This window comes from Scardinius erythrophthalmus (genome assembly GCF_964197995.2).
Source record: "Scardinius erythrophthalmus genome assembly, chromosome: 8".
Taxonomy (NCBI): Eukaryota; Metazoa; Chordata; class Actinopteri; order Cypriniformes; family Leuciscidae; genus Scardinius; species Scardinius erythrophthalmus.
Window position 1 is genome coordinate 18,842,271 of NC_138228.1, and position 15,579 is coordinate 18,857,849.

The following is a 15,579-nucleotide window of genomic DNA, read 5'->3' on the forward strand; positions in this document are numbered from 1 at the left end:
ACAATAAGATTCACTAGTTAACATTAGTTAATGTATTAACTAACCATGAGCAATACATTTGCTGCTGTGTTTGTTAATCTTTGTTAACGTTGGTTAAAAATACAGCTGTTCATTGTTAGTTCACAGTGCATTAACTAATGTTAACAAGATGTTAATGAAGTATTAGCAAATTAGTAAATTGAAGTATTGCAATTAACATTAACAAAAAATAATAAATAATGTATACATGCACTTCATTATTAGTCCATGTTAACTAATGAAATGTTATTTTAAAGTGGTACCAAGATATTAATACAAAAAAGTAAAGTATAAAAGAGAATAAAGAAACAACATGAATTAAGATGTTTGTGACTGCTATCCAGATGTCATGCCAAAGGTGAGTAATCCTGAAAATGCAGGGAAACAACAAAACAACAAGTGTTTCATAATTTAATAACACACACAAATGGCAAATTAACACTGTGCTCATTAAAACAGGTCTATATACTATTTAAAGAACAATCTCGATGAGGCCAGTGCTAAGAGAGCTAGGGTGGGTATTAGCCACAGATGATTGTTTTGCACTCGATGTGATTATTGAAGCTGTGAGAGCTGTCTGTACCTGCAGCTAAAATACAACAGAACAAGCGTCATTCTTCTTCATTTTTGATACGATATGGGACATCTGAATACCACAACACTTGCACTTATCAGTAAATAGTTCATAAACTATTGCTTCAACTGATCTTTAACTACAGTTAACACAGAAATGAACGATCAACAATTAGCCATGAACTGGTCGAAAGCTGATGACGTAACATGCCGGTACGCCCGCCCTCACGTGATACTGATTGGTCGATTGATAAGCTTAAATCTGATTGGCTAAAGAGTACGACTCCTCTGTGTAGGGAGGATTGCGCTGCCAGGAAAGTCTCAAAAACACACACACACAACCAAGGCGATACACACACGTGAATGACGATTTGCACATTCACATTCAAGGATAAACTCGTACATTTTAAACATTCAAAGGTTTTTGTGCAGAGTTGTATTTCTACGAATTGTGTTTTGCATTTGTGAAATATATTTTACGAATATATAATTTTATTTTGTGCACGTGAATTTCTTTTTGTGAATGTATTTTTTTTTTCACGCACGTGAATTTTTTTTGGGGGGGTTCGTGAATTAGGTTTCATGCATGTGAAACTGTCTACGCATGTATGAATCATGTTTTTTGCATGAATAATATTTGAGACTAATCTGCTTCCATAGACAAACATGATTTCCAGAGCCTAGTGAGCTGAATTGATCTTAAAAGTTAAGTTTTTTTAATATACAGTATACATAACAATATGCTGTTTAAATACCATATGTATTACGACATTGGTAGGGTACTCGAGAGAGAACACATGATCCTACCATGGTACATGTCCAAAAAAAAAAAACATGGTATTACAATGGCACTTTTTTTGTGTAAAATCATAATAAATTAACCTGAGACAGCAGGGTAGAAGTTTTATTTTTCATTGTATATTACATATATATATTTTTTATTATATTATATTATTTTATATTAATATTTATTTTAATGTGGACAGTGAACAAAATATGGCATTATTATGGCACTTGCCAGCGTAAAATTAGAATAAATTAATCTGGGATCCTCCTTCAAAACAATGTGTATTTCATTTTGTTTTACATGTTGCAGCCTTTTTTTCCCAGACATGGTATCCTAGATAATATAATTATGCTATCTAGTGTTTGCTACTGACCTCACATGTCGACACACTGACCTCTGCACTGTGAGCAGCACTGTCCCGGTGGGGTGAAGGGGTTCCGGCAGGAAACCACAGGACAGTCGACCACGGTGCACGTAACAGAGCCGCTCTGACACACGCAGTGCCTGCAGGGGTCCGAGGGGGCGTTGAATATCTGTGTGTTTGCAAACGGCCGCCCTTCAAACAGACAGTCGTTACACACCGGACAGCAGTGCCTACTGTGCACTGGATGTGTGCACTGCTGAGAACACAGCTTTTTCTCACACAACACGACTCCGCTCTAGAAAACAAATGCAATATGTTAAAAAATGTTTGGTACTATGGCATGGTGATGGTATCAGATGGTAATACCATGTTATATTGATATACAGTATACAGTAGCCAGTATGGCAGTATCCTTGCCACTGTCGCCTTTGGCTTTTGGCTTGCTTAGTTCGGGACACTTAATATTCAACAATATTATTGATATGAGAACTGAACTGAGCTGGATGATGACATCACTGCTATATATATATATATATATATATATATATATATATATATATATATATATATGTATGTAAATTAATCACTTTTTTACAACAAAAATGAACCATCACTGAACTTACTTAAGCTGGACTATGATGCTATTTTCTTCTACATCTGCTGTACAGCGGAAACTAACTTTGTTGCATTATTTTCCCGTTATCACTGTAAAGCTGCTTTGAAACAATCTGTATTGTAAAAAGCGCTATATAAATAAAGGTGACTTGACTTGACAATGTAAATAGTTTTATAATCATTTTTATTTGATGTTCTATTCTATTCATTTATTTTATAATTTATTTTATTGTTGAAAAAACAACAATATGGTATTTCAATGGTATATTTCAATAGTTTTTGTTAATCCATTGTTGCTAGTGTATTTTGGTGATAACTATATTTACTATGGTAAATGTACACATATACACTGGTGGTCTTACCAGGCATGTGCAGGTAGAGCACTGGTCGTTGGGTGGGGTGAATGTGGCACTGTTCTCATACACCTGTCCCAGGTGTTCACATGTCCCTGTGCACACAGGACAGCACTCACCTGGAGGATGCACAGGGCGCTTGCAGGACACTTCTGGACAAGACACGGGTGTGCATGATACACTTCCATTCAACACAGTGGCAACAACAGAAAAATACATTACACAAAAAATGTATAATGATATATGATTTAAAATGAAGATAAACTTTGGTAAAAACGTGGTGTTTATTTGTGTACCAGGCAAATACAGCCCTGGCAATGGTCATTGGGATCAGGGAAGCGTTCTCCATTTTCACAATCCCGACTGCGGTATTGACAGCCTTCACACGTTTGGCACGCGCAGGGGTCCCACTGAGGGTGATTGCAGGAGATCCTGGGACAGCTTTTAGGAGAACACTGAACCTCACCTCTCTGATCAACAAAAACATCCAGCCCCACCATTAATTCACATACACTCACAAAAAACGTAATTGCTTTGATTCATTTTATACAGATATATAACGATAGAAAGAATGACAGATAGAATGGCAGAACAATATACAGAACAATAGACTGAACGATAGATAAACACTGAGGTATCAAATGTTCACACATGTTCTAATTTGTTACACTGTTTATTTGAACAAAATTGTGCATTTATTCCAATATTGTGATAGATAGATAGATAGATAGATAGATAGATAGATAGATAGATAGATAGATAGATAGATAGATAGATAGATAGATAGATAGATAGATAGATAGATAGATAGATAGATAGATAGATAGATAGATAGATAGATAGATAGATAGATAGATAGATAGATAGATAGATACTTACATAACATCTGCACTCCTCACATGATGCTGTGGGTGATTGGAACGACTCACCATCTGCATAAACTCTTCCCTCAAACTGACAGCCTGTACAATAAACAAACACACACACAAGCTTATGCCACAGCCACAGCCACGAACCCTAATTTGCAACTTGCAAGTCAGTTGCAGGTGTTATGGTAGGGAAGGGCATTCTCTTTCCAAAGAGCATCTGATTGGACAAAAATCATTGTAGTGCAGGATGACCCTTACGAAAAATAAGTGTACTTTAAGTTAAATTTATGAAGTATACTTAAGTAATGTTCAAGTATATTTTTAAGTATACTTTAAGTAGTAGGTATACTAATATCAATGTGTACTTGTAGTAAACTTGTAAGTGTAATATTTTAATACTGCTTGGGACTAAATTGGCCCACTTTTAGTATATAAAAGTATGTTTAAGTGTACTATAAGTGTAAGAGTAGTAAACTACTTAATAGTACATTTTTTTTTGTTTATGAAAGTACACACTGAAGTGTACTCTCAGTAAACTACTTGTTTAGTAGTTTTACTGCAAGTATACTTGGAAATTTTCTTTAAGTGAACATAATATTATACTTATAGTTTACTATTTATATATTATTTTTGCACTTGCAGTATACTACTATGTTCAAATGTAGATATTATTTTTTATACTTGAAAAATACCTTTAACTGTACTTTAATTTTAAAAACATTTTATTAGCTTCATGCATTCTTTTTTAATCAACACTTGAATGTCGGTAAGTTTCATAAAGAAAGGCAACATTTTAAACAAAAAAGTTGAGAAAATAATTTTTTTATCAAAGACTACGCCTTGATCAAATTCAGAACGATGATCAAAGCACAGATGGAGTAGAAAAACTAAGTAAAAAAAAGTATATTTAATAGGCTATTCGATCAAAAGAGTTAACACAACTACAAGCCAAGTATACTTTGAATAATTAAACTTTTAAGTATATCTCAATCAAAAGATTGAGTACAAGTATAGGCCAAATATACTTGGACTTTTCTCTCAGTATAAGTCAAGTACACTTGTGTGTGATTTTAAGTATATTTCTGAGAAGTAAATAAAGTGTATTTTTGAGAAGTATATAAAATGTAGACTGAAAGTATGCTTTCTTCTTTTTAGTTGAAAAGAAGTATACTAATAGAACACTTGAATAAACTTCTTTTTCGTAAGGGGAGTCATCAATACTTTGTTCTAATTTTTATCAGAAGAGAATTACTGTAAAATTTAAATTCTGCTGAAAGTGCACTTTGTATTTAGACACAGTGTGATACGGTACCTTCACACACAGGACAACACTGGTCCGCCCTATTGGTGGGGTACCTACATCCTGGATTGTGACATAGCCTCCTATTGCAGGTCACGTGACCATTCATGCACATGCAACTATCGCAGCGATCAGAAGGGTCTGCAAACTGCTGACCGTTCAGGTACTCCACGCCAGCATACATGCAGCCTGAAGAAGAAGAAAAAATACAACTCATAATAATAATAATGATAATAATATCATCAAATCAATTATATATTATATATATATATTTATAAGACACTTAAACAGACAATAATAATACTAAATTCTTGTACATCACGCAAATCTTCACATGAATGTGTATAAGTGTACTCAAACACGTACCATCACATTGCGGGCAGCACTTGCCCTGTATAGGGAAACGACAGTCACTACGGGGACAGTGATTACGGTCACAGGTCACAGTCCCATCACGACAAACACACGTCCTGCATGGGTCTGATGGATCCTCAAATGTAGCACCGTTAGTGTGTTCCCTGCTATTATACAGACAACCTGCAAAACCAAAGACAGACACAGACATATATGTGATTGATATATTTGATGGTACCGTTCAGAAGTTTGATCAATCAAAAACTATTCATTTCTTAAAAATATTTTTTTACTGACCCCAAACTTTTGTATGGTACTGTACATATACACATATGTAAATATAAATACTGCTCTCTACATATCAGTTGTTGATGAAATACCATCACATGTGCGACAGCACTCTTGAACTATGGGGTGAGAGCAGGCGGCAGAGGGGCAGGGCCTGTGCCGGCATGCCATTGTCCCATTGGTGCAAATGCATGTTTGACAGCTGTCAAGGGAATGGTGGAACTGCTGCCTGTGTCTGTAATGCTGTCCTTCAACATTGCAGTCAGCAGGGGGTGCTGTAAGGAATGAGATAAACACATTTACATCTACATCCACTCAAAAAAACAACAACACTTTTATGGACATATAGGGGGGTGTAATGAGTCACATCAATGTCAGAATTAGGGTAATTTTGAGTTGCTGAATAGTAACTAGCATGTGAACAGCTTAGAGTACAATCTTCAAATTGTCATCTTGTAATTAAGGTGATTCAGGCATGATGTGATTGTGGTATAAGAGCAGCAGTGTGACCTGGACACTGGTAGCAGCACTCTCCTGATGGAACAAACGAATCAGCACATTGCACCGCTGGACATCGCTTCATCAGACACTGGACGTTACCATTCTACAGACAAACACACACAGATACACAACATATTTGTGTGGACACTACCGTTCAAAAGTTATATACTACTTTTATTCAGCAAGGATGTATTATATTGATCAAAAATCACTGTAAAAACACTAATAATTTTACAAAAGAATTTGAACATTCTATTCAACTATTCAACATTCCTGAACATTTTCCACAAAAATCTTAAGCAGCACAACTCATTTCAACATTGATAATAAGAAATATTCATTGAGCAGCAAATCATCATATTAGAATGATTTCTGAAGGATCATGTGACACTGAAGGCTTTACATCACAGGAATAAATTACATTATTGAAAATATATTAACATAAAATACAGTTCTTTTAAAATGTAATAATATTTCATCAAATAAAAATGCAGCCTTTCTCACAATCCCAAACATTTGAATGGTAGCGTATGAGAAAGAGACACTTACGGTGCAACGGCACGTCCTGCATTTGTCTTTTTGATGTGGAAATTCCATTCCATTTGGATAATCTTTACCTGCATATCTACATCCTGAAGGAAAGGGAGAGGAGCTTTATAAGTGAATGGTTTGCATACATGCTTACAGGAAAGAGTTTTATTTCTCCTAAACAGAAATGTCATTGAATGGAGAGAAATTCGAGACTATTCAAATGCACACATGGAAAATTCCATTGTTTAATTGTCTCAATGTCTCAAGCATTTCTTATCAAATTCTTTCAAGACCAAATGATCGAAGCTTGCCACATTCTGTTACCTGTATACTCTAATTTGTGTCTATTTATATTTAGGGTTAGAAATTAAGAGGGTTTCCAAATATAAAAAAATAATTCTAGGCTTAATTATACATATAATAACATACATATTAGTTTATGTTGATTTAATTTTATTCGTAAGACATAAGTTATCTAAATGTGCATTCATTAAGGTAAAAAATGAAAAAAAAAAGAGAAAAAAAAAAGTTAATTTGTGAAACCAAATTTGTTCTAATGCAATTTTGATGTTTAAGGCTCTCACCATTGCAGTTGTTTTGGCAGCACGTCCCCGGCCGAGGATAGTTGCAGTCCGGCCTTGGACACTCGCGATTCCTACACTCCACACGTCCATCAGTGCAAACACAATCCTCACATGGATTCCGAGGATTTGGAAATTTATCATCATTATTAATGATGCGGTTATCATATTCACAGACTCCTAAGGGAAGAAAATGGCAAGAGGAGACAATAACTGTTAGTGTGCACACTAAGATCAAGTTATCTGAGAATATTTAGTGAAGGTGTACCTGAACACTGGGGGCAGCACTCTCCAGGAGGAGTGTACGGATTAGAACACGCCACTTGACTACATGATGCTGTACCACACCTAGTCTTACCATCCTACACACACACACACACACACACACACACACGTATTGAAACTGGCCGATAGTTACTATATTTCTACACTTTCAGAAAAGAACAACCTATTTTATCAAAACGTTAAACATTTAATAAAAACTGAGACCAGGGCCTAAAATTTACATTTGTCAAGCGCCAAATTCGAGTAAAAGTTGGTCTTGGTGAATATATGATACGGTGTCAATTGGTAGTTGGCCGGTCATTTTTTTTTATAAATTCGAACAATGCAACATGAACGTAAACAAACATGAACTCTCGGGACATTTGAAAGGGATCAGTGTTGCATCGTCACGAAAGTTTAAGCCTTAGTTGCCGATTTAAATACTTAAGCTCAAGAAGACGCGAAAGAGAACTCAATTCGTTACTCGTGTGGAAATTTTTCTGTGTGCAAACACCCAAAGCTTGTGCCCAGAAATCCACGTCTCAGCGCGCGAATACTGAATTGAGCTCTCTTTCACGTCTTATTGCGCTTAAGCAGACATATTCAAACAAAATGATGTCAAAATGTCTGTCGTTGTAAGTATCCTTTTAAACATACTGTAAGTATGTCTTAACAGAACGTAAACAGTTGAGAAAGAAAACGCATGTGTACTAGTATATTAGATACGTGCATTAGCTCTTAAAGTGACAGCAGCCTAATATTCTTGCTGCTGTCTGTTTTTAATGTTAATCACACAACAAAAGACAAAGAACAATTACTCATTGCTCTTGACTGGAATAACATTTTCATGGCTGTTAAAACATATTTATGGTAATTTTTTATTCTTAAGTCACGCGCCATTGGCAGGTGTGGCAAAAAGTTAGTTTTAGGGCTTGACTGAAATATTTAAAGTGTTTAACTATCACAGTTGCTCATACTTATGGTTAGTGATTGAACAAACCCCGAAACCTATAAAAACCTTGTATTAAACATTCATGAAATGTAAAATCTAGTATTGCGTGTACCTTACAGGTGCACGTCGTACAGGGATCATCCGGGTCCTTGAACTTTTGGCCGTTTTCATACAAACGCTGCTTGTAATTGCACCGCCCACAGGAGCCACAGCACTCATCTGTCACATATTTATCAAAACCTTCTCAATAACTTATTCTGATCGTTATCTGTCCTGCCGGATGGATAGTTATGGATGTTAGCAACCATTACACCCTCTTAGCATTGTAGGAACACTCACAATGTTAGGTGTTCTAAACAGACTGTAAACTTGTGCAAATAAGACAGCTTACGTAAATCTAAAGCAGCATGGCTATTATACAAACATTAGTAGGGCCAGTTGCATAAATCGCTAAGACTAGTCTTACAAATTAAACACCACATTTTTTTCTTTGAGACTGTTCATAGCTTTTTTAAATCGGTTACATAAAAACGTAGATTAGCCTAATTTGATACAGAAAAGGTCATACAAGAACTTTAGACACTGTCTTAACATAATAGCTATGTTTATGCAACCAGCCCCAGGAAATCCCAGAAAGCATGGCAATGAGTTTATTGCAGTGAAAACTTTCAAGCAAAATGCTACTTTAGATATACCTGTTTTATTCAGTATTAAGAATTGTCCAGAGAAAATTAGTTCAATCTAATTAAAATGCAGATGTTTTCAGATATATTTCAAAATGTATTTCAAATGATACACATTTTAATTATACAAAAATATTGCTAAAAATTTTTATAAATAATTAATAAATAAAAATAAATATATATATATATATATATATATATATATATATATATATATATATACTAATATTATAAACATTAATATTAGAAATGTACATATGAGGAAATATAAGTAATTAAAAATTATATATAATATATATATATACATATATATTTTTTTTTACTATATATCATTTTTAATTACTTATATTTCCTCATATGTACATTTCTAATCTTAATATTTATAATATTAGTAGTATATACTTATATAAAATACTTATAATTCCTCATATATACATTTCCAATCTTTACAATTTTTGATGAATGAAAAATATTTATTTTTAAATTATAGTTAGGAAAATAAAAATATATTTAGAAATATATACTGTATAATATAAAACTGATTATATATTTTTTTCTTTTTTTAGTTGTAGTATATTTTAATATTTGAAGATAAATTTGAAAAAAATATATTTCGTTAAGCCACCCCTATTTACAAAATATATTCAGAATTTATTTGAACTATATTTTGGTCAGATTTGTATTCAAATAATTTACTTTCTATCTTTAACTTTATATGCTGCCTTAAAATGTAGCGGCCTATGTAGACAACTATGTAGGCCTTTAAATTCTAGTCTTTTCTTCTCTCTCTTACCTGTAGGTATGGTGGGTGACGCTGGCGGTAGACAGTCTGGATCACATTTAGCCTGCCCCCCCACACAATAACATCTTTGGTCAGCGTCAGTCCACGTGGCTCCTTCCTCATACTGAACGCCATTCCAGACACATCCTACAAACACAGAATGAACACACGTAAACTTTCAAAAGTTCGAAGTTGGTAAGATTTTTGAATGTTTTTAAAGGAAGTATCTTATGCTCTCCGTGGCTGCATTTATTTGATAAAAAATACAGTAAAAAAAAGTAACATTGTGAAATATTATTACAATTTGAAATAACTTTTCTATTTGAATATATTTTAAAATATAATTTATTCCTGTGATGCAAAGCTGAATTTTCAGCATCATTACTCCAGTCTTCAGTGACTGACTGCCCCTGACTAACTGCCAGTGGATCATACTAGAACTTTAGACACTGTCTTAACATAATAGCTATGTTCATGCAACCAGCCCCAGGAAATCCCAGAAAGCATGGCAATGAGTTTATTGCAGTGAAAACTTTCAAGCAAAATGCTACTTTAGATATACCTGTTTTATTCAGTATTAAGAATTGTCCAGAGAAAATTAGTTAAATATAATTAAAATGCAGATGTTTTCAGATATATTTCAAAATGTACTTCAAATGATACACATTTTAATTATACAAAAAATATTGCTAAAAAAAATATATATATATAAAAAAAAAAAATAATATATATATATATATATATATATATATATACTAATATTAGAAACATTAAGATTAGAAATGTACATATGAGTATAAGTAAATATAAGTAATAATATATATATATATATATATATATAATTTTTAATTACTTATATTTCCTCATATTATGTACATTTCTAATCTTAATATGTTGAATTAATGCTAAATGTATTTTAAAATATATGCAGATGCATTTTCAGATTTATTTTTAAATATATTTCAAATTCTACTATATTAGTCCAAAAAAATTGCTAATACTTTTTTTAAATCTATTTAAAAAAAATACTTATAACTCCTCGTTTATACATTTCCAATCTTTACAATTTTTGATGAATGAAAAATATTTATTTTTAAATTATAGTTAGGACAATAAAAATATATTTAGAAATATACTGTATAATATAAAACTGATTATAATATTTTTTCTTTTTTAGTTATAAGTATATTTTAATATTTGAAGATAAATTTGAATTTTTTTTATTTCCTTAAGCCACCTTATTTACAAAATATATTCAGCATTTATTTGAACTATATTTTGGTCAGATTTGTATTCAAATAATTTACTTTCTATCTTAAACTTTCTATGCTGCCTTAAAATGTAGCGGCCTATGTAGACAACTATGTAGGCCTTTAAATTCTAGTCTTTTCTTCTCTCTCTTACCTGTAGGTATGGTGGGTGACGCTGGCGGTAGACAGTCTGGATCACATTTAGCCCGCCCCTGCAAACAAGAACATCTTTGGTCAGCGTCAGTCCACGTGGCTCCTTCCTCATACTGAACGCCATTCCACATACATCCTACAAACACAGAATGAACACAAGTAGGTTGTTGGTAAGATTTTTTAATGTTTTTAAAGGAAGTATCTTATGCTCTCCGTGGCTGCATTTATTTGATAAAAAATACAGTAAAAAAAAAAGTAACATTGTGAAATATTATTACAATTTGAAATAACTTTTCTATTTGAATATATTTTAAAATGTAATTTATTCCTGTGATGCTAATTTGCAGAAAATTAATATCTTTCCGACCCCAAACCTTTGAATCAGTGTCTTACCTCTGCACACTGGGCAGCAGTTGTTAGGAGAAGCGATAGTGGTAAGTGCACAATTCAAAGATGGGCATCTTTCCTGGTGACATCTCACGTTACCAGCCTTTAACAAAAAAATACACACACAAGAATCAATGGATTCAGTGCCTTCAGACCTAGCATGATATTTGATGTGTTTTGATATTTGATGTGTGTGCTGTTTGAATATGCACATATGCAAATGATATTCAAAGCAGATAGCAACCTACATTTTGCCATTTTCCTCACATAAAAACATCATATGGCTTCAGATGATTTTGGAATATAGTGCATGAGTCACATGGGCTAATTCTATGGTACTTTTGTGTGTGTGTGTGTTTTTGTTACTTTTTTAACAGAAGTTTAAGTTTTTTGTTTAAGTCATACTTGCTGTCTTTTGACATAAATATTCTTTAAATTTACTCAATAGTGTGTCATCACATTCATCAATATTAGCCAAATATCGCAGTCAATTTTTAGTTTCACCTTGCATGTACACTGAAGGCATGGACCACCACCAGGAGGCCTGAACTCTTCTCCATTTTCGTAAATCCTTCCTTCATAATTACACACTGAAACAAAGTAAAACCAAATTTTTTACTTATGTGTTTGGAAGCCAGGACCACTTTGATATTATGTTGCATGTTAGAGCAGGAGAGGAGGAAAGAGATGCTTGTGTTTGTCTTTTTTACTGTGACAAGTAGGGCAGCACTGGCCGTGTGAATTTGCTGGGTGCATGCAACTGGGAGGCGGACATGAAGATCTTGTAGATTCACATGACACTTGCCCACCCTGTATCACAAGATAGACACATTCACATACAAATACATTCAAATGTTCATACATTTAGTAAACACTTTTATCTAAAGTGAAAACACTCACCGAGCATTGACAATTCAAGCACGGATCCTTTCTGGATACGAATCTTTGACTGTCTGTGTATACAATATCCTCATATCTGCACTTCTCACACCTGAACACCAATTGATTAATAAGATGTGTTTCCTTTAAGATGCCCGTCTCGTTTACTACTTTAGCCAAAATTGTTAAGAAAAAATGTTATTAATACCGTTCACAACATTCTCCTGGTCTCTTCACTGGATTATAACAGGGAGTCGGTGGGCAGGGGTCTCGAACGCAATTAACATTCCCATTCTGAAAGAAAAATATCTTCTGCTAGAATGCTTTTTTTTTGTTTGTTTGTTTTTTAAACCATTTAATCCAAACCAATTTACAACATTTGGCGCTTTTATTCAAAGTCATTTACACTGCATTCAAGGTATACATTTTAAAATAAAATAAAATGAAATATCTATTATTCAACTCAGTTCTTATGCAACTTACCACACATGTACATCTCTCCTCACACGGGGGTCCTGATGGCAAATCCATCCCATTCGGGATGTCCCTTCCATTCACATTACAATCTGTGAGAAAAATATGTATGTATAGAAATCTACGTAAATATATCAAACTCATGTGAAGTATAAGTAGCCATTTAAAGGGTTACTCCACTTTTTTTTGGAAATAGGCTCATTTTACAACTCCCCCAGAGTTAAACAGTTGAGTTTTACCGTTTTCGAATCCATTCAGCCGATCTCCGGGTCTGGCGGTACCACTTTTAGCATAGCTTAGCATAGATCATTGAATCGGACAAGACCATTAGCATCTCTCTCAAAAAAATGACCAAAGAGTTTCGATATTTTTTCTATTTAAAACTTGACTCTTCTGTAGTTACATCGTGTACTAAGACCGACGGAAAATGAAAAGTTGAGATTTTCTAGGCTGATATGGCTAGGAACTATACTCTCATTCCTGCGTAATAATCAAGAAACTTTGCTGCCGTACCATGGGTCCATTAGGCGTAATGATATGACGCAGCGCCTGAAAATAGTCCCCAGCTCGGTAGACTACTGTGTACTGATCTATGCTAAGCTATGCTAAAAGTGGTTACCGCCAGACCCGGAGATCGGCTGAATGGATTCGAAAACGGTAAAACTCAACTGTTTAACTCGAGGTAAACAGAGGGAGTTGTAAAATGAGCCTATTTCCAAAAAAAGTGGAGTATGCCTTTAATAGACACTTCTATCTGAAGAAATACAACCATAGCCTGTCAATAAATGTTTGTAGTTAATAGACCTATCATGGCATTGTTCAATTCTAACAAACATCTTTTTCTTGGAAAAATGTAAACAAATGAATCAGTCACAATAAGACAAGCAATATATATCAATTTGATTGCATGCTCTCAAATGTTCTGATTTAGAGTGATTTAAAAGTATAGTGATATATAAAGTCATTTTTAAAAGTTTGGACACACCGTAACAGACAGGACAGCAGGATCCGGGGGGAGCAGAGGCTGGGTTTGTACAGGGGACATGACATTGTTCACGCTCACACTGAGCCTGACCCTCCTACAGAGAGAGAGAGAGAGAAAGAGAGAGAGAGAGATATTAAATTTAAAGACTAAAACACTGATAGCCCATGAGATATGCAATACATTAAGAAAACAAGCTATATAATCAATAACAGGTGATGACCCACCGTGCATGTACAGGTCGTGCAGGGGTCATCAGGATGGTTCCACTGAGAACCGTGCAGGTGCCACACATTGTTCTGGACACAACCTTCATATCAAACAAAATACTTTTTTGATGAGTATGAGCATGTCTAAGCAAGTTGCATGTGTTTAAAATGTACAAAAATGTACAAAAAGCTCAAATCACACTTACTTCGACACCTGGGACAGCACTGCCCACCTACAGTCTCCACCAAAGGACAAGGAAGAGTAGGACATGACTGAGTGTAGCATTCTATATTCCCGGCCTACAAGAAAACACACACACACACACACACACACACACACACACACACACACACACACACACACACACACACACACACAACCTCCTTAATTAATGCTGATTTCAAAAATACACAGCAAATGACCAAAAGCACCATTGTAGAGGACATAGTAGTGAATTTTTGAATATATACTCTATGCAAGATGTGTTTAGAAGTGAAATACGTAATCTTTTTGGCCATAACAAGTAACGTGTATTATGTAAAGTGCTGTTATTGGTAACTAAAACAAAATATATGAAATATTATTAGCTGAAAAGATTGAAATAAAATAAAATATAAATATTACACGAAAAACTTAAAGTAAAAAAAAAAATAGTAGAAATAATAAACACTTGTAATGTAATCAAATTTCATTAAATATAACAAAATTACATTTGCGAAAGTAATGAGTAAAGTCACGTTACTTTTTTGGATTTACAACTTAATAATACTTGTTTCAATTTGTTTGATTTTTACATTAATTTTGCGAAGAATGCTAAACTTATTTTTTGCAAACTTACATACAGGCCTACATTTTACAGAAAACATTTAAGTAACACTAATTAAGTGGTGGGATGCAACTATAAAACCATATTCATTTTCATAAGTAAGAATATATAATGTAAATTAATAAGCACATTACGTTTAAATTAGTCTGTGATGGAGAAAAAGTGTAAATAGAGCAGGAAAATGTATCAGACAGTCCAAAAGTTATGTCTACTAAATTCTAAATAAATATATCACTAATACAAGCACTTTCATAATATAAAATATACATTTCTTTTAAATAATAATTACAATATCCTAACGTTAATGTCTAATTGTAACTATGTGGTTGATGAATCCCAACAAGGACGAAACAGAAATGCACATTGTCATCTCACAGCCTTACATTGCACACACAGTGTTTGCAGGGGTCACGGCTGGCTTGAAAAGAGACGCCGTCTAGGACAACTTGCCCCTCAAAGTAACAACGGGAACAATCTTTGCAGCAGGAGCCAAACGGTGGCTTCACACCATCTTGACACGTCTGAGGACACTGTTGCACATCAACACACGCCTGATTCCCACCCTGATGAGCAAATTACAAAACACAGCCCAGTTTAACGCAAA

The 15,579-nt window shown here is 33.9% G+C and overlaps 1 protein-coding gene across 1 annotated transcript in view; it reads right to left on the reverse strand.

Annotated features, from left to right (window-relative positions):
- Positions 1 to 15,579, reverse strand: part of kcp (kielin cysteine rich BMP regulator) — a 62,053-nt gene that overhangs the window by 21,892 nt on the left and 24,582 nt on the right. Inside the window, exons 13-36 of the mRNA XM_081371854.1 lie at positions 15,359 to 15,538; positions 14,355 to 14,448; positions 14,167 to 14,249; positions 13,943 to 14,036; positions 12,967 to 13,049; positions 12,692 to 12,777; positions 12,505 to 12,595; positions 12,315 to 12,414; positions 12,109 to 12,194; positions 11,611 to 11,707; positions 11,219 to 11,353; positions 9,827 to 9,961; positions 8,463 to 8,569; positions 7,403 to 7,496; positions 7,138 to 7,314; positions 6,572 to 6,654; positions 6,032 to 6,125; positions 5,614 to 5,796; positions 5,246 to 5,416; positions 4,892 to 5,068; positions 3,590 to 3,672; positions 3,007 to 3,180; positions 2,720 to 2,899; positions 1,773 to 2,037 (exon numbers count right to left, since the gene is read on the reverse strand). Coding sequence (XP_081227980.1) covers positions 1,773 to 2,037; positions 2,720 to 2,899; positions 3,007 to 3,180; positions 3,590 to 3,672; positions 4,892 to 5,068; positions 5,246 to 5,416; positions 5,614 to 5,796; positions 6,032 to 6,125; positions 6,572 to 6,654; positions 7,138 to 7,314; positions 7,403 to 7,496; positions 8,463 to 8,569; positions 9,827 to 9,961; positions 11,219 to 11,353; positions 11,611 to 11,707; positions 12,109 to 12,194; positions 12,315 to 12,414; positions 12,505 to 12,595; positions 12,692 to 12,777; positions 12,967 to 13,049; positions 13,943 to 14,036; positions 14,167 to 14,249; positions 14,355 to 14,448; positions 15,359 to 15,538 — 3,052 coding nt within the window. The remainder of the gene's footprint in view (positions 1 to 1,772; positions 2,038 to 2,719; positions 2,900 to 3,006; positions 3,181 to 3,589; positions 3,673 to 4,891; positions 5,069 to 5,245; positions 5,417 to 5,613; positions 5,797 to 6,031; positions 6,126 to 6,571; positions 6,655 to 7,137; positions 7,315 to 7,402; positions 7,497 to 8,462; positions 8,570 to 9,826; positions 9,962 to 11,218; positions 11,354 to 11,610; positions 11,708 to 12,108; positions 12,195 to 12,314; positions 12,415 to 12,504; positions 12,596 to 12,691; positions 12,778 to 12,966; positions 13,050 to 13,942; positions 14,037 to 14,166; positions 14,250 to 14,354; positions 14,449 to 15,358; positions 15,539 to 15,579) is intronic.